Source organism: Oryza brachyantha, chromosome 1 (genome assembly GCF_000231095.2).
Source record: "Oryza brachyantha chromosome 1, ObraRS2, whole genome shotgun sequence".
Lineage (NCBI taxonomy): Eukaryota > Viridiplantae > Streptophyta > Magnoliopsida > Poales > Poaceae > Oryza > Oryza brachyantha.
In genome coordinates, this window is record NC_023163.2 from 11,654,390 (window position 1) to 11,677,663 (window position 23,274).

General features: G+C 40.5%; 2 protein-coding genes across 2 annotated transcripts; one reads left to right on the top strand and one right to left on the bottom strand.

Annotated features, from left to right (window-relative positions):
* The first annotated feature begins 1,156 nt into the window (after window positions 1-1,156).
* LOC121053324 lies at window positions 1,157-1,877 on the top strand. The gene has a single exon (XM_040520190.1). The coding sequence runs from the start codon at window positions 1,176-1,178 to the stop codon at window positions 1,524-1,526; it is 351 nt and encodes a 116-aa protein (XP_040376124.1). The 5' UTR covers window positions 1,157-1,175; the 3' UTR covers window positions 1,527-1,877.
* Window positions 1,878-16,680: 14,803 nt separating this feature from the next.
* On the bottom strand, window positions 16,681-21,416 carry LOC102701032 (probable sucrose-phosphatase 1). Its single transcript, XM_006644122.3, has 9 exons — window positions 21,333-21,416; window positions 20,128-20,196; window positions 19,734-20,033; window positions 19,524-19,625; window positions 19,249-19,443; window positions 18,867-19,154; window positions 18,438-18,624; window positions 17,133-17,179; window positions 16,681-16,996 (listed from the first exon to the last, which is right to left on the bottom strand). Exons 2-9 carry the CDS (start codon window positions 20,185-20,187, stop codon window positions 16,904-16,906), a joined length of 1,272 nt encoding a protein of 423 aa, XP_006644185.1. The 5' UTR covers window positions 20,188-20,196; window positions 21,333-21,416; the 3' UTR covers window positions 16,681-16,903.
* Window positions 21,417-23,274: the final 1,858 nt, after the last annotated feature.

Sequence of the window (23,274 nt, forward strand, 5' to 3'; positions counted from 1 at the left end):
ATCGGTCTATATTTAATACTCCTAATTAATGTCTAAACATCATCTGATATGACAAGAGACTATAGAAAAGTCCTGGATCCAAACAAAACAACCACGTATGTATTTAAACAAAGGTTGCATGGATTAACTAACGGTTGCCTAACCAGGATGAACCAAGACTAACGTACGGTACCCTGTACTAGAGAAACGACGCTGTTGACACAGCGCAGCAGAAGCGATCTCTATAGCTTTGGTCAAATGCATATGGCACGAACAGCCTCCGTGCTGTGCTGACAAAATCCCATTCGTTACGGCGCCGTCGGCAATCTGGCCGGCATGGCCACGGAACAAACTGCTTGACTTTTATTTTATTTTAAGTCGGCTTACCTTACCTGTAGTACCATACCAGATCGATCCTAGGAGAGGACGGCGCGTGTGGAAAGACCACGCCACACGCGGCGCGGTTAAAGCCAAACCCAATTTCTCCCCATGGTTCCTTGCCTTCCACCGTCCCAACCCATCCGAAGAATACTTGTAAAAATCTTTTTATTCCTTTTTTGGAACCAAAATCTCTTTATTCTTATTATTATATCTCACGTATACTGGTACCTAAAAAAAATTTTAAAAAATATTTTGGTATATCTTTAGTCTGTTTACCAAATTCCAACGAAATACTTACTTAAAAGATATTTTTTTCTCTGATATAAATAATGAGAGCTATATATAAACAGGGTCATCGCATGATTTTTCATGCAAAACACGAACGACATATGAATAAAAAAAATATTTAAAAAATTTCCATATGTGTTCTTGACAATCTAAAAAGCAAAATAAGAAAAACAAACTATAATAAAAAAATTTTTAAAATCAATTATAGATGTAAAGTTAAAATTTTAAATTTTAATTTATAAGCGTAATCACACGGAAAAAAATAGATGAGAGCCAAAGTCCCAGGAGGAGGTGCTGCTTGGCCTCAGAAATCTTTGACCCGTCACTGTCTGTCTCCATATGCGTCTCTTCCGAAGTCTTGTTTAACCGCGCGGCCGCGCCTCACATTTCCCGCAGCCTTTGCCCACATTCTTCACGTTCTTTCTTACGTCCCTCCCCCCGCCCCCGCCCGCCCGCTACAAAAAGGAAGCCGGCCGGCGCGCTCTCCTCGCCACGCCACGCCGCGCCCGCAAGCCCCTCCTCCGCGTATGGGCTCCGAGCCGCCTAGCTCGCCGGCGCCGTCGTCGCTGACGTTGCTGCAGCTGGTTGAGGCCACGGGCGACTCGGAGTCGGACTCTCCAGCGGGCGACGGCGGGTGGCCCGTCGACGCGGACGAGGGCGACGCCGAGTCCTGCTGCGGGGGCGACGACGGCGGGGCGGGCTCCTTGCCCGCGGAGGTTCTGTCGTGGGACCGCTGGATGCGGGAGTGCGCCGGCTACCACTACCAGCAGCTGGTGGCTGGGGACGGCGCGTCGTCGGCGACGGAGGATGCCGCCGCCAGAGCCGACGCCGAGAGCGACAGGCTCTTCTGGGAGGCGTGCATTGCGCACGGCTTCTAGCTTTTTAGCCTTTAGCTCCGTGTGTGCACAGTGCACAGATCGATCGGAAGAATGGAAGGCTCCATTTGATTGCTTTTTCTGTTCTTCCGTCGTGAATTTTCTCGTAATTACGCTTGGTTGACCCGGTAAAGGGTTTGATTCCTTAATATTAAAAGAAAAAGGGGAGTCCTCAAGGTTTTGTGTATATGTTGTGAGGTTAATTGCACCAATACTTTGCTATTTGTCGCTGTGAATTTTTCTTATCACCCACCTAACCATTCACAGCTCCGACACCTTTTGTTCTAAATTTCTTCATTTCTACCAAACCTCCTGCAGAATCAAATCTTGTTTCTCACTAGATCCTACATCAGCTATACATCGTGTCCTTGCATTGATGCCTGTTTGGCTATCTGATCCCAATATTAATTTCTAATCTTAGCCTAATATTGATCATCTCTGCTAATGCGGAATTAATTTGATCTACGGACCTGATTGAGAAGCCATTAAATTCGAATTTTCCTCCTTGCTCTGTTCTTTCCCCTCTTCTTCTCTGATCCGGCGACGTGCAGCGACGGCGGCTTGGCAGTAGGCCTTCTTTTTTTATCTAGATATTAACGACCTTCGGGTCTTCCTTCCTACAAGTCCTGAGATTATCTCACGACTCCCTTCCAGTTCCCGGTGTGGTGGTGACGGTGCTGACGCGCGCAAGGAAGCCGAGAGACTTCCTTTTTTACAGAGTGTGATTCTACCGATCATCGAAACAAATTCCTATTCTATCTCTTCTTTTCTTGTCAGAGTAGGACACGAATTTCTTGTTTGAGTAGGAGTAGGACACGGTAGAAAAACGGTTATAGAGGATTCCAAATTTCTTAAACCGGTCTCTATCTCTAATTTCTTTTATCCGATGTCTAACCGAATAAATCAACCAACAATGCCAAAGACGTCGTCACACTATGGTGCAGCACCTAACTTGTTTAAAACCTAGCAGTGATGTGGTTCAGCTCTACGTGGAATGGTTTTGTAGTTTAGTCACTACCTAGAAAGTTTAGGTGGCTGAGGACATTATAAGATTTAGTGTTCCACGATGTCTCCGAGTTAACTGTTTTATATGAAGATTTTAGGGCATGTTTGTTTTAGCTTAGGATTATTATAATCTAGATTATATAAATAATCTGAAAAAACATTTAGATTATTATGTCAACTTATTATAATATAAAGTTTCAGATTACTATAATCTAATAAGCTCCTCTAAGAATGCCTTTCTCGATTATTGAGTTGCTAAAGACTCACTACCAATTGGGTACTTTAAATTAATCATCCATCTTACCATGCATTATCTAATTTAACTTATAATAATTAAGCTTATAGTAATATGTCTTAATAATCTAGATTATAATAATTCTAAATGGAAACAATCAGGGTCTTAGACCTATGTGACACCTTTAGAAGTTTAGCTCTTGACACTTCCACCATAATATCTCCAAGTTAACCTTTTTTACATGAAACAATGACATGAGTGTAAATATGATACTATGTGAGCAAATGCCCGCTAAGCGCATAGAAAGGACTAATGCTGATTTTGAAATTAGGTATTAAATGTGGGCTTTTGGTTGGAGAGATTAAAAATGGTGAATAGGATTGCGGCACTCCACTCTGCCGCCGAAAGGAATGCAACGCTGCTTCGCCCTGCTGGATGCATTAGCCTCAACATTCACATCATGCAAAACTGTAATTCTAATATATAAATAACTTAATTTACTGTTGCATAGTAACTTTCATGAGCTCTTTTTAGATGTACTCATGGGCGGATTCACCTCCCGGACAGCTGCCCGGGGCCTGGGCTTTCCGGCGCCAAACCACCGAAGAAGTAGCAATTACGTGATATAATAGGAAAAGTTATGCTACAATAGCAATCACATGATAATCAAAAATCATGTAAATGTACTTTAATTCTTTTGTAGATGTTATTGTGTTTTTATATTTATAGGAATTATTCACTGCACATTTCATGGTATTCATGATGATACTACCATATATAAGCGGTTATAAATCAATAGGAAAAGTTGTGCTATTGGTAGCTTGGTTAGCTTTATGCACAAAGTGAACACGCAAGGACGATCATCAACAGAAGTTCCAGTAGTCTCATTAATCAGCATTTCAGTAATTCTTTTTCCATTCAACTTTGGACTCCATGCAAGTAAACATTGCAGATAGTTGAAAAGAATAAATATGATCATGATCTAGCTAAATATATACTCTCTCTCTCTCCATATTTTAATAGGTGATACCGTGTTGACTTTGTATCATATGTTTGAATATTCGTCTTATTCAAAAAAGTTGTGCAAATATGCAAAAGTTTAAGTTATAATAAAAATATATTTAATAATAAATCCAATCACAACTAAATAAATAAATAATACTTAAATAAGTTTAAATAAGATAAATGGTTAAATTAACATGTAACAAATAATCAACCGTGTCAGCTATTAAAATACGAAACAAGTATTAAAGAACAATCCACTTTTCTAAGAACAAAAGAATTTTATTAAACTGCAAGTGGCAGCTCAATCTATCCGGCTAGCTAGTGCGTTCCACGCAGGGCGAAAAATGGTTGGAGGGGGCCTCCAATGGCGGAACTCGCGTTCGCCCTCCAATGTCGCCGCCTCGCCGGGCTGATCTTCCCGATCAACGATTTCTCGTTGCTTAAGTTCCCATTGAATTACATGCTGCCCTTTAAATGGCCGATGGCTAACTAAACAGGGGTGATTGTTTAACTCTTTTATAAAATAAACAAATGGTATATTTATAAATAAAAATAATTTGTCAGTAAAATTTTTATATATGTATTCTTGATCTCAATAGCTAAGGCGAGAAAATAAACTTCGGTGAAATACCTCAAAAATAACTCTAAATTTAAAGTTAAAAATTTAAATTTTAGCTTACAAGGTTAAGCGGAAACGAAAAGATAGACGCTAACTAACTAGGATTAAACCAACTAACTTAAATATCCTAACAAATAATCTCCCAAAGTACTAACGGACATAAGAACTGAGGTTACTTACAACCTTGGCTCAACCGTGCTGAAGAAATGATGAACTGATCCATGCTCGATGCCATAGCAATTAGTGACGCTGATGCATATGCTGATGTAGTGATGTGCATGGGGTGATTGTTATAACTAAATACTTATAAACGAAAAATAATTTAAGAATATTTTTTTACGTATTCCTAGTGATCTACAAGTTGGTGCTACAAGTCAGTGCTAAAAAATAAAGTTTGGTAAAAAAACTCTAAAATCAACGTCAAATTTAAGTTTCAAAATTTAAATTTTGACTTATACCTGCAAGCAAGCAGAAACGAAAGGATATGGATGAATGACTATAACAAGGTTTAACCGCTTATATATGAAACTATGTAGATTTTTCTTTTCTTAGTTGTTACTGGAAATGCGTAATATTATCGGTATTACTTTATCTTATTTCAAAAATCAATATAAAGTAATGATTTAAAAATAGGATGGAATGACGTTAATCAGGACAGTGAACCATGGTCAGACAATGGAGAATAACTACAAATAATATGAAATTATTCTAATATCACTGGAACATCAAACGAATAATAGATTATGTTATTTTTAAAGATCATATGATATGAAACTCTTAAAGATCACTGGAACATCATATTTTTAAATATCACTGGAACATCGAACGAATAATATGAAATTATTAAAGATCATATCCCTGATGAGGTCGTGCGAGAAATTTCAGCTGTACCAATTTCTAGATGCATCTGTACGTTCTGATACTTTGACACGGGGGTCTTCTCTTTACTCTGACGATTAATTAGGATGAAGGAAGATTAGAGGGAGGTCCGCCAGCCATTTAATGAGGAAGGTGGTCTGAATTTCTCTTGCGTATTGAGGTTATTCCCTGCATTCCGTTTTTTTTGTTTGGAAAGCTTATTGGAAATAGACTTCCGTGCAGAGAACGAACTTCTTGTCTCAAGGAATTTGCTCCCATTGTCTCGAACTGTTCTTTTCTTTTTTTAATGTTTGTGATGTTGGTTGATTTATAGGTTAGCTGGTATTTTAGGAAAGCATATAACCACCATAATCCTATCCGTAATCTATCTCTAACTCTAAAATCCGTAACCCTTATGGGCCGTAACTGCGATTGGTGGGTACGGGTCAGAATCGGATTAGGAAAAGCCCCCGAGACCTACCAGTGCTATATAAAAGAAGAGGAGCCCATGGGAACGCTCATGTCCCTTATTCTCGCAACCAGAAATTCGACATCAATCTCTCCCGATCAGAGACGCACTGGAAGGGTTTCGTGCGGCAATTCCAGGGCAGTGCCGTTGGAGACCCGAAGGTCGGAGATTCAAAACAGTTCACCGGCAATTTAATCTCGCCAGAGACGAAGGAAAGAAGACAGAATTGAAGGAAAGGAAAGAAGGGAATCAGATGGCTTCATCTGCAGGTTTATTTAGTTTTCCGCATTTGAATTAATCGGTGATCTTATATTGATTAGGGTTTCAATTCGTAATCTGTTGTTTATGGATGAATTCAATTATTTAACATTGTGGTATCAGAGCCAATCCTAGTCGTATTTGGTCCCATCAGTGATTGATTATGAATCAATTGATTGTTTTTTGGTTTGTTATTAATCTAATCGGTGAAGATTCGAGTTAGCTACATACACTATTGTTGATTCGAATTCCAAACCGAGAAATCAAAACCTCAAACCCTAGATCAAATTGCAATCAACAAAAGAACTGTTTGATCCGCCTACGGATCGAAGAAACTCACCGGAGTGAGATTAGTCATCGTCGTCGTGTAGGCCTCAGCCACCGCATGACATCGTCGCAGCCGTCGTCTTCACGCCGGGGAAATAGGCTGCCACCGCCGCCACCGTGCGAGCTTCGCCCGCGCGTGCGTGCGCGCGCGCGGTCGCCGTCGCCGCCGTGCGGGCTTCGGCCCGTGCGCGCGCGCGCTGCCGCCTCCGCTCTCCTCGTCTGGCCGCGCCGGCTCTGCCGCGCGTGCGCCGCCACTGTTGCCGGGCCACTGCGCCGGACGGGAATCGGCCACCGGCTTGGGCCGCCGCCTTCGGGCGTTTTTGCCCCCGCAGCCGACGGGCGACGGGCCGCACCTTTGGCGCGCGCCCTCCCCGTCGGACCACCGCGCCGCCGCCATCCAGCGCCCGGACGCTCGTCGCCCGCCGCCGGAGAAGAGGAGAGGAAAGAGGGGGGAGTCCGAATGCATTTAGGGTTAGGGTTTCAGTCGCCGGGTGGGTTAGCCTCGCTGCGCCGAATCTCGGCCGTTCGATTCGATCCGACGGCCACGGGCTGATTGCCCTCACTCCTGGGCTGCCGTCGCTCGTGGGCCGACTGGGCCGCATGGGCCGGTGCCCCTTACGCACGCGCGCTGCCTAACAGGCCGACCTCTTGTAGGCCGGCCCGGTAATTGGATGGGCCGAAAATTTAATTTAATTTTGTTTAATTATTTTTAATTTCAGAAAACAATTTATACCTTGTTTGGGCTATTTAAAATTGCTAAAAAATTTCTAAAATATATTTTATTGCTCCAAAAATTATTTCTAGTCAAATGGAACCAACGGGAAGTTTGCTAGAAAGAATTTATGATGTGAAGTTATTTATTGACCAGCGTTATTTATGATTTCACGTCAATTTAAATTTGATTATTTCTCCCTTGATTATTTCTGCCCAACGGTGATATAATTAAGGATTTATTTTATTATTTGCTAAGTCTTTTCTGCCCAACGATGACTAGATTTGGAGAAGTATTATATATAATATTTTTTATTTTTGATCAAATGTTTTATATTATAAATTATTATCTGCAGCTTTGTCACAGCTTAAGAGGATTGAGCCACTTGATAGGGCTAATTATGCTGAGTGGAAAAACAACATGCTCCTGAATTTGGGGCTGTTGGAAAATGATCTTGCACTTAGAGAGCATCCACCTGTGGAACCGAAATTAGCTGATTACATGGATGAGAATGATGAGGAATACATCAATCTCATGTGGGCTTACGATGGAAAGTGGTCCGCTTGGGAGAAATCAAACAGAGTGTCCCTAATGTACATCAAGAGCAACATCTCTCCGTCCATTATAGGAGGGATTGCTGACTCTGACAATATTAAGATGTATCTGACCAACATTGTATCGAACTACAAGGCGTGTACCAAAACTTATGCCAGTACTCTTATCATGAAAATTGGATCTTCTGACTACGATGGAAAGAAAGGCAAAAGGTAGAAACATATTGACCAGCTCAACCTCATCAACTCTAAGGGCAAGAGAAAGTTCCATCAAGGAGAAGCCTCTGGATCAAAGAAAAAGGGCAAGCCATCTCACCCTCCGAAACAAGGAAGGAGTAAGGCTGCTCAATCAACTGCTCAACCTTCAGCTGTGCCAAAATTCAAGAATCCTCACTACACTTTCTGTGATAATGATGGACATTGGCACAGAGACTGCCTCCGCTTCAAGGAGTGGTTGGCCCGTAAAGGTATAAATGAAATTAATGAAATTTTCAACGTTAATGAATCCCTATATATTGAGTTTTCCTGAAATTCTTGGTGGGTTAACTCAGGTGCCAGTGTGCATGTTACTAATTCATTACAGGGATTGAATGACGTCCAGACGCTAAGAAAGGGGGAGCACATCCTAAGAGTAGCTGATGGAGCGGAGATTGAAGTGGAGGCTGTTGGAGACCTCGCACTCAAGCTTCCCAGTGGCTACAATTTAATACTTAATAATGTCTTAGTTGCTCCTTCCGTTAAAAGGAATCTTATTTCAATTAGAGTCCTAGCAGAGTCAAGATATGACTGTTATTTTTCCAAGAGAACTTGTTACATTAAACATCTAAATAAAGTAATTGGTCTTGCCTTCGTGCGAGACAAACTCTACTTGCGCTCTTTGGATCATACTGTGATAAATGTCATAAATGCCTGCAATGATAAAACTGAGACTTCATCGAAATTGTGGCACTGTCGCTTAGGTCACATTTCTAGGGGGAGATTCGAAATTGCTCCCCTTAGATTTTTCTGACGCTGATCTTTGCATAGATTGCGTTAAACGAAAATTTGCTAAATCAATTAAGAAAGGAGCCACTAGGAGCACGACTCCACTAGAAATTATTCACACTGATATTTGTGAACCGTTCCCAGTGACATCTGTAGATGGTTTTGATTCATTCATCACATTTACGGATGATTACTCCTGTTATGGATATATTTACCTCGTAAGCGATCATTCCGAATCTCTCAAAAAATTCAAAATATTCAAAGCAGAAGTTGAAAACCAGCACAACGCGAAAATTAAAATAGTGAGATCGGACCGTGCTGGTGAATACCATGGGAAACATGCTCCATTTGGGCAAAGTCCTGGTCCATTTGCTCAATATTTTCAGATTCATGGGATTATTACTCAATATTCCATGCCTGTGGAGCCTCAACAAAATGGAGTGGCATAAAGACGCAACCGCACACTCATGGAGATGGTGCGGAGCATGCTTAGTCACTCCAACTTATCAAATAAATTATGGATTGAGGCGTTAAAAACGGCTGCACATGTACTAAACAGAGTTCCAAGCAAGTCGATGCCGAAAACTCCGTATGAATTATGGACCGGAAGAAAACCGACATTAAATTATTTGAAAGTGTGGGGCTGCCGTGCAGAAGCTAAATTATTCAACCCCCAATTAAAGAAATTAGACCCCAAGACTGTGAGCTATCATTTTATCGGTTATCTGTCGCATTCTAAGGGATATCGATTTTACTGTCCAGACCGTGTCACTAAATTTGTAGAAACCAGACACGTTGTCTTCTTAGAAAATTATGAAACGGGGAGTTCACAGGAAAGGGAAATTAATCTTGAGGAAATTCGGGTGAGTGTTTTTTCTCCTCCGGAAATCCAAGAGAATAATGTCCCTATTTTTCATAATGTACCACAAACTGTAGTTCCATGGTTGGCGCTACGGCTACTGCTGAGGAAAATATTGAAACCCATGAAAATAATGAGCCTCAACAGAGTCGTGTGATACATAATGAAGAAGAAATTCCGCAACCTGATCCTGAACCGTCTGTGGTCAATAATAAAAATCAAGAATTAAGACGATCACAACGGAACAGGAGATCTGCCATCCCTGATTATTATGAAATTTACATGGGTGAAGATATTGGGAAGGTAGACGACCCCACCTCATTCAAAGAAGCAATAAGCAGTCAAAATTCATCCAAGTGGATTCAAGCCATGGAAGATGAACTCAAATCAATGAGCCAAAATAAAGTGTGGATCTAGTAGAAATTCCTAAAGGTGTAAAAACAGTAGGCTGCAAATGGGTCTACAAAACTAAATTGGACTCCAAAGGAAATATCGATCAATTCAAAGCAAGACTTGTGGCGAAGGGTTTTTCGCAGAGAGAAGGAATTGATTACAATGAAACGTTTTCTGCTGTCTCTAAGAAAGACTCATTCAGAATTGTTATGGCGCTAGTGACACATTATGATTTAGAACTCCATCAAATGGATGTGAAAACGACATTTCTAAATGACGACTTAAATGAAAATATTTACATGGCTCAACCGGAAGGTTTTGTTGTGGAAGGAAAGAGCCATATGGGATGCAAACTTAAGAAATCCATCTATGGACTTAAACAGGCGTCAAGACAATGGAACCTTAAGTTCGATGAAATTATCAAGAAATTCGAATTTAAGGAGAATAAGGTGGACAACTGCATTTATACCAAAATTAAAGATGGGAAATTCATTATACTAGTACTATATATAGATGACATTTTATTAGTAAGCAGTGACAAAAATCTGCTGCGAGAAACCAAGGAATTATTGTCATCGAAATTTGATATGAAAGATCTTGGTGATGCATCATACGTTTTGGGTATTGAGATTCACCGAGACAGGTCCAAAGGGGTGCTAGGATTATCTCAGAAATCATATATTTCCAGAGTATTGGAAAGATATAATATGAGCAAATGCTCGACATCACCTGCTCCAATTATAAAAGGGGACAAATTTGGATCATTCCAAAGTCCGAGAAATGAATTGGAAGAAAAAGAAATGACTAAGGTACCATATGTGTCACACCCGGAGTTTTGTCCTAAGCCTTGATTCGTAAAAAAATTCGTAAATCATAATTGGCTTAATTAACTCAGGAAAAATCCCTCTAAAGAATTAATTTAATTAAATCGAAGTTCCAAATCAATTAACGGGATTTAAACTTAAACTGTAGAATATAAAATTTTGCCAAAAAATTAATCTAAAACTCGGCAAAAGTGGGGATTTCCTTTTTCCCTCCTTTTTCTTTTTTTCCCTTCCTCCTCAAATTGGGCCAAAGTCCAATTTTCCTCCTCTCTCTTTTCTTTTTCCCGTCTTCCTTCCCGGGCTGGCTCAGCCGAGCTAGCCCATCTCTCCTCCCCCTCCAGTTCGGCCCAGCCAAGCTGGTCTTCTCCCGCACGCGCGTACTCCGCCTGGGCCATCAGCCGCCTCGGCCCAGCTCTCCGCCACTGGCCCGCTCGCCCGCGCGCCAAGTCTGCCGCCACGTCCCTCGGGCCACTGATAGGCGGGGCCCACTTGTCAGCGACCGGTCCGGGCGTCGGCCAAGTACGCCTCCACCCCGCCTTCGCCGTGCCACCGCAACCGCCGCCGTCGAGTCTGCCTCGTCACCGACTCGGTCTCCAACTACCTTGCCACCCTAGCCGGTGCCTCTCCCCTCTATAAAACCCCCTTGCACGAGCGCCGCCGCCGCTCTTTCCCCGTCCGCCCGAACCGCCGCCGCGCCCTCCTCCTCTGTCGCCGCAGTCGATCTTGCCGCTCGCACCTCGCCACCCTCACCGCCAGCCGTCACCCCGTGTTCCCTTGTCTCGCCGACTTGCCCCCGCCGTCCCCGTCGCCGGTGAGCCGACGCCGCTCTCCTTCTCCCTCCTTTTCCTCTCCGGGGGTCGTCGCCGAGGTTGTCGTCGCCGCCGCGCGCGTGCGTGCCTGGGTCCTCGTTGTCGTCCCTCCGCTCGCTGACACCCTCGCCTCGCCGTCACTGATGCAACCCCGTCGACGCCGAAGCGCCACCTGCCGCCTACCGCGCCGCCGACACCATCCTCCCTGCGTCGGCGCCGGTTCCCGCGTCGCCGCTGTCGGGTCGTCGCCGTTCGCCGCCGCCCGCCGGTTCGCGCCGCTCATCGCCGGTCGCCGCCTCGCACCTGAGCGTCGCCACCTCACCTTGCCATCCGGCCGAAGCCGTTCCCGCCTCTCTGTTCTGTGCAACCAACATGTGGGGCCCGCGCGTCAGCCAGTCAACCCCTCCCCTCTCTCTCCCTCTCGCGCTGACCAGTGGGCCTGGCGTGTCAGCCCCTCCTCCCCTCTCTCCCTCACCGACAGGTGGACCCCACCTATCGGCGCGCCTCCTCTCTCCTCGCTGACGTCAGCAAGCCCTATTAATTGCGCAATAATTGATTTAGGACTTTTTTGTTTAGTTAAAAACCTACAAAACTTCTAAAATTCATATCTAATTCATCTAGTCTCCGTTTAGGCCCATTCAAATTTCATTAAATTTATAAAATTATCAAGAATCCATTAAAAATACTTTCTTTTACTGTTTCAGTAGAGTTTGTGCCTGTTTTATTTATTTTTGTGCTTTGTCGCTTACATTCGGACCCCGCCGAAGAGCCGGTTTACTTCGAGATCGTCGCCGAACTACCTCAGGGGCCAGAGCAAGGCAAGTGGCACTCATCTTTGATCATATTGAACCTATTATTGCAAATTCCCCGCTTTATTTATTCAAATATGCATTGTTTCAATTAAAGTATTTACTGTATTTATTTTTTGAATCCTTATTATTATGCCGTTGTTTATCCAACTTTATTCATGTTAGACCAGGGTTAACTTGAGTATAGTTAGGCCTAGGTTAATGCTTAGCCGTGCTTAGAACAAGTAGCTCATGGGATCACACTTAATCATTACTAGTTCTGGATAGCTGTTAATTATGATTCATCACCCGGTTCAAGTTAATGTCTACTAAAATATTGATAATGGTGGGCTGTGGGTGCATGGTTTTGAGAGTTGCACCCATGGCAATTAAGGATCGGTTCACGGGAAACCCTGGAAGTAAGTTAGTGCCGACCACATGCCGAATGGGTAAGGTGGGATCTGGAGCATGGCTTCGAACTATTTGAAGTACCAAGGCAAGGGTAGGCGTGATGGAGTATGGATGGGCAATCGTGGTGTAACAAAAGCCTCTGTTGTTTCCGGATCTACCAAGGCATAAGAGGGGACTGTCCGACTTGGTGTAAAGGAGGGGGTGAAACTTGAAGTACGGTATGATTAAATAGTTAGGGTTATGTGATGGGTCCTATCACGGTCTCCTTTCCGGTATACCATGGTGGTATGTCGGCGCATGTTCAAGTGTAGTGGAGTCGTGTCTTGTGGGTACAGTAGTACACTTCTGATCAGAGTATAATCTATTCGAATAGTCATGCCCACGGTTACGGGCGGACTCCCAGCTTCACTGTGATTAGTGAACCTTTAATGACTTGGGTAAACTGGTTTTCACTTGGGACTACTACAATGTGGTGTAACGTTGAGTAGTGTTGGGGCCTGTCGCAACGTGGTGTAACATTGGACAGTGTTGTGGTATTTTACAACTGTTATTTACTTATTCTTTAATGTATTTAATTATATTTATTCAATTCAATCACTGTTACTTATTTAAATGCTGCTTTATTGCTAACCTTAGTCTGTCCTTGTTGATCCTTATGCATCATTTATTACCCTCTTTTCGTGCTGCTTGTTGAGTACGGTGGTTTGTACTCAGCCTTGCCCAATTTTTCCCCTCCAGAGTTAGAAGTGGAATCCGATGGAGGTGACTCTCAGGAGTGAGCTGGCCTGCCGTCCAAGCTTTGCCTATGGACTGGAGCCGTACTCGCTGGAGCTAGTCTACCTTTCTTTCTGCTTCATTTTCGTTAAAATAAGTGTTATTTTCAGTTGTTTCTAAGAACGATGGTTCTGTAATCAACATTGTCTATTTGTGTACCCTGGCTGGTTCTGGCAAGGATTTTAATACACAATTAAGTTCAGAAATTCGTGTGAGGAATCTTTGGGCGTGACAATATGCTTCAACTGTCAGAAGCTTAATGTATGCTCAAGTTTGTACGCGGCCTGACTTGGCGCTTGTAACCGGGATGCTTGGCAGATATCAGTCTAAACTAGATATGGACCGCTGGAAGGCAGTAAAGAAAGTATTGCGTTATTTGCAAGGAACTAAACATTACATACTCACATACAGAAAATCTGATAAACTTGAAGTTACAGGCTATTCGGATGCTGACTTCGCAGGGTGTTTAGATACCAAGAAATCTACTTCTGGGTATATATTCACTCTCGCGGGGGAAGCCATTTCATGGAAAAGTACTAAACAAACACTGACTGCATCATCGACAATGCAGGCAGAATTTGTGGCATGTTATCACGCAACGGGGCAGGCTGTATGGTTTGAAAATTTTATCCCGGGATTACAAGTGGTTGACAGCACTGAAAGACCACCGACAATATACTGCGACAATGAGGCCGCAGTTTTCTATACGAGTAATAACAAGTCAAATGAAGCTACCAAACACATTGACATTAAATATCATGTCGTGAAAGATAGAGTACAAGATCAAACAATTAAAGTTGAATACATAAACACTAAATCAATGCTTGCGGATCCGTTAACCAAAGGCTTACCTCGCAATTTGTTCAAAGAACATATGGCCAACATGGGATTGTGTAATGACCTTGAATATGATCCTGGAAACCGGGGCAATTAAGTTCAATCAATACCCGCTTAATTAATCAATGGTTTATTTGTATGATATTGTGAACTATAAGTCTTGTCCTCTGAATGATGCTAAATGTTGTTGTGACACATTGCTTTGGGGAGTTGTATTATACGATGGACTCGTAATTAACCTCTAAATCAAGGGGGAATGTTGGTTGATTTATCGGTAAGCTGATATTTTAGGAAAGGATATAACCACCATAATTCTATCTGTAATCTATCTCTAACTCTAAAATTCATAACCCTTATGGGTCGTAACTGCGATCGGTGGTTACGGGTCAGAATCGGATTAGGAAAAGCCCTCGAGGCCCACCAGTGCTATATAAAAGAAGAGGAGCCCACGGGGACGCTCGTGTCGCTTATTCTCACAACCAGAAATTCAAAATCAATCTCTCCCGATCAGAGACGTGCTGGAAGGGTTTCATGCGACGATTCCAGGGCAGTGCCGTTGGAGACCCGAAGGTCGGAGATTCAAAACAGTTCACCGGCGATTTAATCTCGCAGGAGATGAAGGAAATAAGACAGAATTGAAGGAAAGGAAAGAAGGGAATCAGATGGCTTCATGTGCAGGTTTATTTAGTTTTCTGCATTTGAATTAATCGGTGATCTTGTATTGATTAGGATTTCAATTCGTAATCTGTTGTTTATGGATGAATTCAATTATCTAACATGTGAGAGTAGATTTGCTTGAATGATGTTTCTCGGACAAAAGCATATAGGTCAAAGGCACATTCTTTTTATAAGGGCCTGGAGGTTGGAGGCGGTTGGGGCGGCGTCGGGGCCGAGTGTTAGTTGATGAGAGAAACCAGCTAGAGGGTTTTTTTTTTCTATGGGCAATTGGACTAGTTTTTAGATCGGGTATTTCTTTTTTGGTTGAGCCAAGACTAGAATTTATATTTATTTATTTTTAGTGGGTATTCATTAGGTTATGGGTATGAATAATGCATATTCATTATTAGACCCAGTAACCCATCAGATATAATATTTTCTTATTAAGATGTCTATAGACATAAAACTCGACCCATTTATCTCCTTAAATAGGATAAATATTCACCGGGTTTTAGATAATGGGTATGTATTACCAGCTGCATCTCGCTACCTCTTAGGCCGCGTTCGGGAGTGGGGGTGAGGAGGGTTAGTTACCTGATACGGAAAATATTATAATAGATTAGTACATGATTGATTAATTATTAATTATTAAAAATATAAAATAGATTAATATAATTTTTAAAAATAAATTTTCTATAGAAAATGTTTGTCAAAAATATACCGTTTAGTGATTGAGAAAGCGTGCGCATAAAAAAATTAGATAACTTAGCCATGCGAACGAACATGGTCTCGGAAGGGACGGAGCGAGGGGAAGATGACTTGAGGGAGGAGGATCTCGCCAGCGTCTGTGGGCAGCTTCCAAGACCGGAGAGAAGAGGCGGCACGTGGGCTAGGGAGGAGTGTTGCATGAATGTTAAAGTAGATTAATGAATGTCATTTTTCCTTGGCTAGTTGTTGTGTTGGTATCTTTTGGCTTTTTTAAAAATAATCTTGTTTTTCTTTTTTTTTTGTGTGCAGTGTGTGCGTGTAGATTTTTGTTTCGTTTTTTAATCTTTTATCCTTTCGTTTTTTATCTTTATTTTCTTTCGTTTTTCACGTGCAGGTCCATGCGTTGTACATTTTTTTTTTGTTTTCTTTGTGTGTAGAGTGATAGGCGGTTTTTTTACGTGGGTAGTTGCATTCGTACCCATTTTGGGATTTTTTTTTTTGTTTTTCTGGTGTGTGGGGTGTGTGCGTTGATTGTTTTTTCAAGGACACGTGAGTCCCCTTTTATAGTATTAATCAATACACCAGCTCAAAATAAGCCGTATAAAATATAGTAGCAAGAGGTATTATCTCCGTAGGAAAAATGAATGATTTTATATGTTTTATTTATCTTGCGGTGAACCAATGATAAACTTATATCTTTCGGAAATAAGAACATGAATAATGCCATGATATAATGGCTAGCTTAGCGGCACTTGTATCATCAATCTTAAAACCTTATACTGAGTAGCACAGTGGAATGAGGGATGATAATTTTGTTTTTTCATGAAGAAAACAAACAGTATATTTGTAAACAAAAGTTAATTTATAAATGAAACTCTTACATACGTATTACTAACGATCTAAAAATCAATGTTGAAAAATAAACTTCGGTAAAAAAATATCAAGATCAACTCTAAATTTAAATTTAAAGTTAAAAATTTAATTTTTGGCTTTTAAGTATAAGCATAAGCGCGAAAAAATAGGGTAACTCCAAACTCTGTAAAATGTTAGCAAAATTTGTCGAAAATAGACTTGTGAGATTGTTCACTTTATCATCGCACGAGTCGTGAGACAGATCATTTATCTTACACATAAAACAACGAGGCATTACCGTATGGAGCTTTGGGCGTCCTCAAGTGTAGTATTTTGAACAGGTTATTAACAATATATAAACAAGAAAAGGAGATTCTCAGCCGAGCAGATTCGTCATTTATCATCAAGTAAGTTCCTCCCGTGCACTGGGCTGGAAAAGGGTTTAAAGCTTGGAGAACTCCTCATCTGCTGAAGAGTATCCTTTGAGCCATGTTTTGTGGATATGTGTTATCAGGAAGCCCGCAGAGGTTTCAGGCTGATATCATAGACAACAAAAGCAAAGTTAAAAACTTGCGTTTTAGATTTTCCAGACTAGCTAACGATGCAATATTTCAAAGGATATGCAAATGTATAGGAGGCAACCAGGTTTGTCCTGAACAGAGATGGTGTACCTTTACATTCAGCGCAAGAGTTGTCAGACAGCACAACCGCACATCGCCTACAGTAGGAATGTGTTAAGACATTCAAGTGAGAATCATTTGCAAATTAAAAAAATGAAATACTAACAAAACTAGAGAATGTCATACAAAAAAGGTTATGTATCGCTTTGCAGAACAGAACAGAGAACAAGGCAACTAGGAAAGTTAAATACAACTCATATATCACTTTGCAGCATGGGCATTTGAACCAAAAACATCGAAAAGAGAGTAGATGTTCAATCGGGTATCCAGGTAAACATGAAAAATCTAGAGTTTTAGCACATAAGACACATATTCAATTTCAGTTAAATGTTAAATGTGTTTGCTATGTTTTTGCCACTCCAAAGTTTAGTACTTTAAAAGTGCACTTCAAAGAATGTATTATAAAGAATGCCAGTCTTTGAGGACATAATTTAGTCTTCTGGGAATTGATCTCATTGCTTCCCAGCTGGCCATAACAGCCCAAAATATTTAAATCCAATATAAAATATGTCAACATTCTTTCTTTGGAATTCTGACCAAGTTTTGACTTCCTTTGGAATTCTGACAAGTTTTGAAAAGATTCCAAAAAGTACAATTTATTTTCATCCCTTAGTTCGAATGTCAGCAGGGACAAAATGAAAATTGAAGCCATCTTTCTGAATTTTGAAAAAGAAACAAAACACAACTATGAAATACGGAGGAAAAATGAAAAGGAGATAAAATCCTGGAAAACAATATAATAGCCTGTCTTAAAAAGGGACCTCCCTGATACTTCTTTTTATTTGAGGATCCGTTTCTTCCTGTTTTTTTACAAATAAATTGGACTATACTGCATATTATAATTTTACTTTCCTTAAAGTTTGAACTGGATGAACCAGTTATAATTTTAAAAATGTACAAGGATATGACTAATGAATAATCAACTGAAAATTCTGATATTTGTGCATACCGATGCAAAGTGTTATGTGAATTTGTTACCAATCTTTTCATAAACTATTATTGCTTAAAACCTACATATAGTTTCCCATCGGTGTGAAGATATACTACAAAATACAACAAAAAATCAATAGTTCGGAGTGTGGCAAAGCCCAGGGAATTCCATTGCACGTGTGCCAACAAACCCAGCAATGGTTTTGCCACTGGATTGAAGTGACTTGACCCAAACAAAATTACAAGGGAACAATTTTGATTGAACAATCCAAAAGTGTAGGGAAAAACATTAATGCAATTTGAATGACGTGCATAAAATAACAAAAGAAACTAATTCAATTATTCTACACAATTCTAAGGACTCACCTTCTGCCTCCCACAAGTCAAATCTCACCAGCCAACTGTCTGAACCAGACTGAGAGACAAATAATCTGTCCACCCACGCTCGGTATTTTTTCCCTTGCTTGTCACCATAACATGAACCCAATGCATCAACGGATGCATTGAGAGAACATTCAAGCCCAGAAGGTTGAATAAAAACTCCATTTGCGTGCTAAAGAAAACCAAACACAAATAAGAAATTTTTAACTCAACAATACAATAATACATAATATTATGTTCACTTTTAATTGGAAATCTAACTTCTTTAAAAAATATATATAAGGCTCCAAGAATTTCTTTGAAGTAGATGATGAGACAAGTTTACTCTTTAGCTTATATGAAATAAAATGATTTTGACAAAGGATAACAAATTATTTTGAAGAGCAAATCACAGTAAGGAGTAAATGAACTTACGGTGATACTTTTGAAGTACTGTATGACTGAATCAGATTTTGGAACCTCAGCCCTGCGCCACTTCTCATAGAGAACATAAAACTTTACAACAGCATCCGTAGGTTTAATATGGTCCTCCTTGGAATAAGGGAACCCCACATCTCTCGGAGAAACATTAGGTCCCAGTTTGAAGTGTCCAATAGCTTCTATAATACCAGCGGCACACCTCTCAGTTGCGTGAATAATTTTAGGATTGCCCTTTGCATTTTCTGAATACCACTGAAGTAGTTCCTCTTGGGCATTGCTGACCTAAACAATTAAAAAAGGTTGCAGTTACAGTAAAGTTATATTCAACCTGGCATGAACTTTTCTGGCATTTTATTCCAATTTATTGTGCACTGACCATGACACCATGTACATCAGGGATGCTGAATAATTCTGCATCATTACCAGAGTCCCCGCAGACAAGAGTATTGTTGGGTGGTTTTCCACAGGAGCTTAATTTCTTGAGCAAATATGCAAGTGCCTGACCTTTTCCAGCACCCTGAGGTAATATGTCAAGGTCCTGGCCACCACTGTAGATTATTTTAACATCTAGCTGTTTCAGAGAAATAGAGAAGTTAACATAATATGAAAACAAAACATGAATATTTCACATCAAATTGAATGCTGCCTTACCCCACTTTTCCCCAGATTCTCGGAGAGAGACTTTACCACTTCCTTAGCACTCTTTTTATCAACAAGAAAGCTGACCTTATGTGGACGCTGTTCTGTCTCTGGCTGTATCCATGCAAGTATATGTCAATAAAGTGATATTACTAGTTATAGCCATCATATTTTCGAAATGATTGTAGATTAACAGAATCAGATGTAGAATATTGAACTTACCTGAAGCTTCAGCTCAGAAAACTTAGCCGTCTCCTTGACAACAACATTCCTGTCCCACTTATTATTAAGATAATCCTCCCAACCATCATCAGGAACCATTGCCTCACCATATGTTATCTCAGTTCCCACAGACATGATAGTGATGTCTGGAGTCAACATAGGATTCTCTTTCCTCAACTCTTTATACAGAGTAGGAGATCTTCCAGTCGAAAATACAAGTAGAGAATCCTGACAGTAAACAGATTCCCACAGGGCGCCAAACCTAAGCAAGGACAAGTTCTCCTCATCATGATGATCAACCTGCAGGTTTGAATCAAATAAAAGATTAACAGGATATACAACGGGATGTATTTAGCTCTGAACAAGTACAAGAAATGAGATGAAAAACACAAACCATCGTATGGTCAAGATCTGAAACGATCATAAGACGTGCAGAACCATTGAGCTTTTCCATTTTGGCAACCTGCAAAGATGGTTTCAAACTTTAGAGGTATTAAGATTCTTGTGCAGATCACTGAAAAAAAGACTGCATTTTTATTTTTACATCCTAAGAAACTGTACCAAACTGTGTAGTTAACAAGCAAGTGGAACACCTGTTTTTTTAAGTAGCAAGTGAGAATTCTTAGAAGGCATATGGAAGCAGTTGTTTCCTTTTATTTTTCTTTTTACATTTTTCTAATGTTTCTATAGATTCACAGTGTTAACCATGAATTGTCATAAAATGTAAACCATATTGCTGCCCAGGCATGTGCTCAAAAGGCACATCGGATTCATTTCAGTTAAGACAATCGTAGAGTATAAGTAAAATACAATATGATAAATTGCATACCAAAAGCTCACTTGGTGTTCAAATAAAATGTATATGCAATTCATTTCAAATTGCTCAATTTTGTCTTTCGGTAAGGACAAACTAATGAGAAAAGCAAGGGGATAATTTCCGCTTGAAGATTATGTCCTGCCTTCAGTTGAAATGTTAGATCACGTCAGTGCCACCACATGGGATTGGGTCACCCAATCAGAAAAAGGAAAATTGACAAACTGGACAAAGAAATTTATCATCAAAAAATTCTTTTAAAGAACCCAATTCCCTGACAGTCTTAATAACCAACAAGCATCGACTTTTGACAGGATAGTGAAGAAGAAGCAAGAGAAGTAGAAAGATTGGCGGCTCCCGTAAAAGGAACGCAGAGGCATCGATGCGCGTCGGGCAACTCCAGGATCTTCTTCTTGTGTGAGAACTTACAACTAACGAATTGGACATCCTTAGACAACCAACCCATAGAAGAAGCATTAACGCTGCATCATTAACGATGTAATAAAGAAACACAAGGCCGCGTGTCGAGCACTAATAAACAATCAAACAAATAAAAAAAATTAAGAAAAAAGTCGAGGCATGCCGTCCTGGAAGAAGCAGGAATGCAGCCGAACACAACAAATACGAATAGCGCGTGAGGGAGTAATCGATATTCCCCGGATCGTCGAAGAAAATGCATGCATGAGCACCGATGAGCGATCGGATATCCCGTATCCCCCACCGATGTGGCGGGGGATCTGGAGGGCGCGCAGGGGAGGGGAGGGGAGGGGAGGGGAGGCCCTCACCTGAGAGGGGATCGCGATGGGCGGAGAGCGTGGAGGGGAGTGGGGGGAAGATATGGGGGGGCGGGGGCGAGAGTTTTTTCCGTCGCCGAGAGAGGAAATTTTGAGAATTTCGGTGGTGGTGAGGCGGCGAGGCGAGGCGATGCGATGCGGCGAATGATTCGGTCCGGGTGCGATGCTTTGATGAACGAACGAGGATGATTTTTGGCTTTTGGCAGGGCAGGGGCACCGTCCATCGACAAAGGGTGAAGGGCGAACGACCCTGCGTATCCACGCGTCGAGGCCAGTACGTGATCTATATTCTAAGTCACGTGACTGATCATGTATCATTTTTTTTTTATAGTAAAGAGAACTATATTAGTGATGGAAACAGGGATTACATTCCTTGTTCAATAAGTCCAGGATACTTGCGGGAGCACATAACCTCCACTCATGGCCATTTTAGCTAGTAAATGAGCTACCAGATTAGCCTCTCTCTTTATCTTATTCAAAAGCACAGTTTGAAAGCATTGCATTGCATTGTGCTCCAACGATCATCCCAGCTTTCAACGATCATGTATCATTATTTTTATTGTATTTATGAGTTATAATTAGGTGTGGATTACCCGTAAGTAACAAATACTCACGTGGGTACGGGTATGGGTATGGGTATGAGAAACAATTATACCTATCAACGTAATTGGATAATCCAATGGGTGGATTTTGATTTCGTGGAGGTGGATATGAATTCGTGATATCCAGTGGGTATCTACACATTGCCATATTTAACAATAACTGTGATTATCATTAAAAAATATATAAATTTAAAACACAAAGTTTTTTAAAAAAAATGTCTCTTTCCAATGTAAAATCGCACGGTTTAACATGATTATCACACGGTTTGGTGTGATTATCGTGGTGATTTTGATGACGGCGATAATCACGACTACAATCCCAACAATCGTGTGGATTGGTGCAATTATTGTGTGACTTTGAATACAATAGTCATGGTTTCGATCACGATAATCACGCAGTTTGCTACGATTATCTTAACGATTTTGAATTCCTCCATATTGGGTCGTATTGGGCCTTAATGACTATACGATTTTTAAAATTTCTTCTCACCTTTTTACTTTTTTAATTGATTCATGTCTTTTTTTTCTTGAAAAGTTTTTTCACCCTTAATTTTAGGATAAACATATAATTTTTTACTTTTCTACTATTTTTTTTAAAATTTTAAAATTGAGACGATATTTGTGGAAACATATCGCCAAAAATCCCTACCGTACCTTGACAATACACATGATAATTGTTGTTTTGTGAACCCTGGTCTTGGTCTATTGTTAAGACCATATTCCCTTTATTTCATGGTATAAGACTTTTATATGTGTACTAATGTAATGAATCTATCCATATATACAAAACATATACATGGATACGTAGATGAATTTAGGCTATTATTTAAAAAAAGATGAATCTAGGCAACCCAAAAAGTCTTGTAATATGTAATGGAGTAAGTATAATACATGGTTATATCACTGGTATCGGTAAAAATGATTCAAACAAAAAAAATCAACTTTTGAAATTTAAAATTACATAAAAGATATATTTCTTAAAATTGTGCAATAAACTGATATAGTTTCTCACATTCTATATCTTCTCTTTTTATTGGTGGTATGTACGAGTTGTCGACAGTGTTCGAAAAAAATCATCTATTTTCCATTTCCATAGTATTATCTACCGCCTCATCTTTTCGCTTTGTCTTATGCTTAAAAGAAAAAAAAATGAATTTCCAATCATGAATTTAGAGTTTATTTTGGAGCTTTTTAAAAAATTTATTTTTTAATATTGACTTTTAGATCACGAAGAATACGTATACAAATGTTTTACTTATAAATTATTTCTTATTTCCACATATAGCGTATCACCCGCTACCCTCCTCAAATACGTGTCACTGGTCACTATT

Excerpts from the sequence above, each read along its gene's own strand:
- LOC102701032 (XM_006644122.3), bottom strand. The coding sequence starts at position 20,187 with ATGGAAAAGCTCAATGGTTCTGCACGTCTTATGATCGTTTCAGATCTT. Across the intron at positions 18,625-18,866 it reads AGTACTTCAAAAGTATCACC|CACGCAAATGGAGTTTTTAT; the intron begins GTAAGTTCATTT and ends GGTTTTCTTTAG. Across the intron at positions 16,997-17,132 it reads CTCTTGCGCTGAATGTAAAG|CCTGAAACCTCTGCGGGCTT; the intron begins GTACACCATCTC and ends CTATGATATCAG.
- LOC121053324 (XM_040520190.1), top strand. The coding sequence starts at position 1,176 with ATGGGCTCCGAGCCGCCTAGCTCGCCGGCGCCGTCGTCGCTGACGTTG.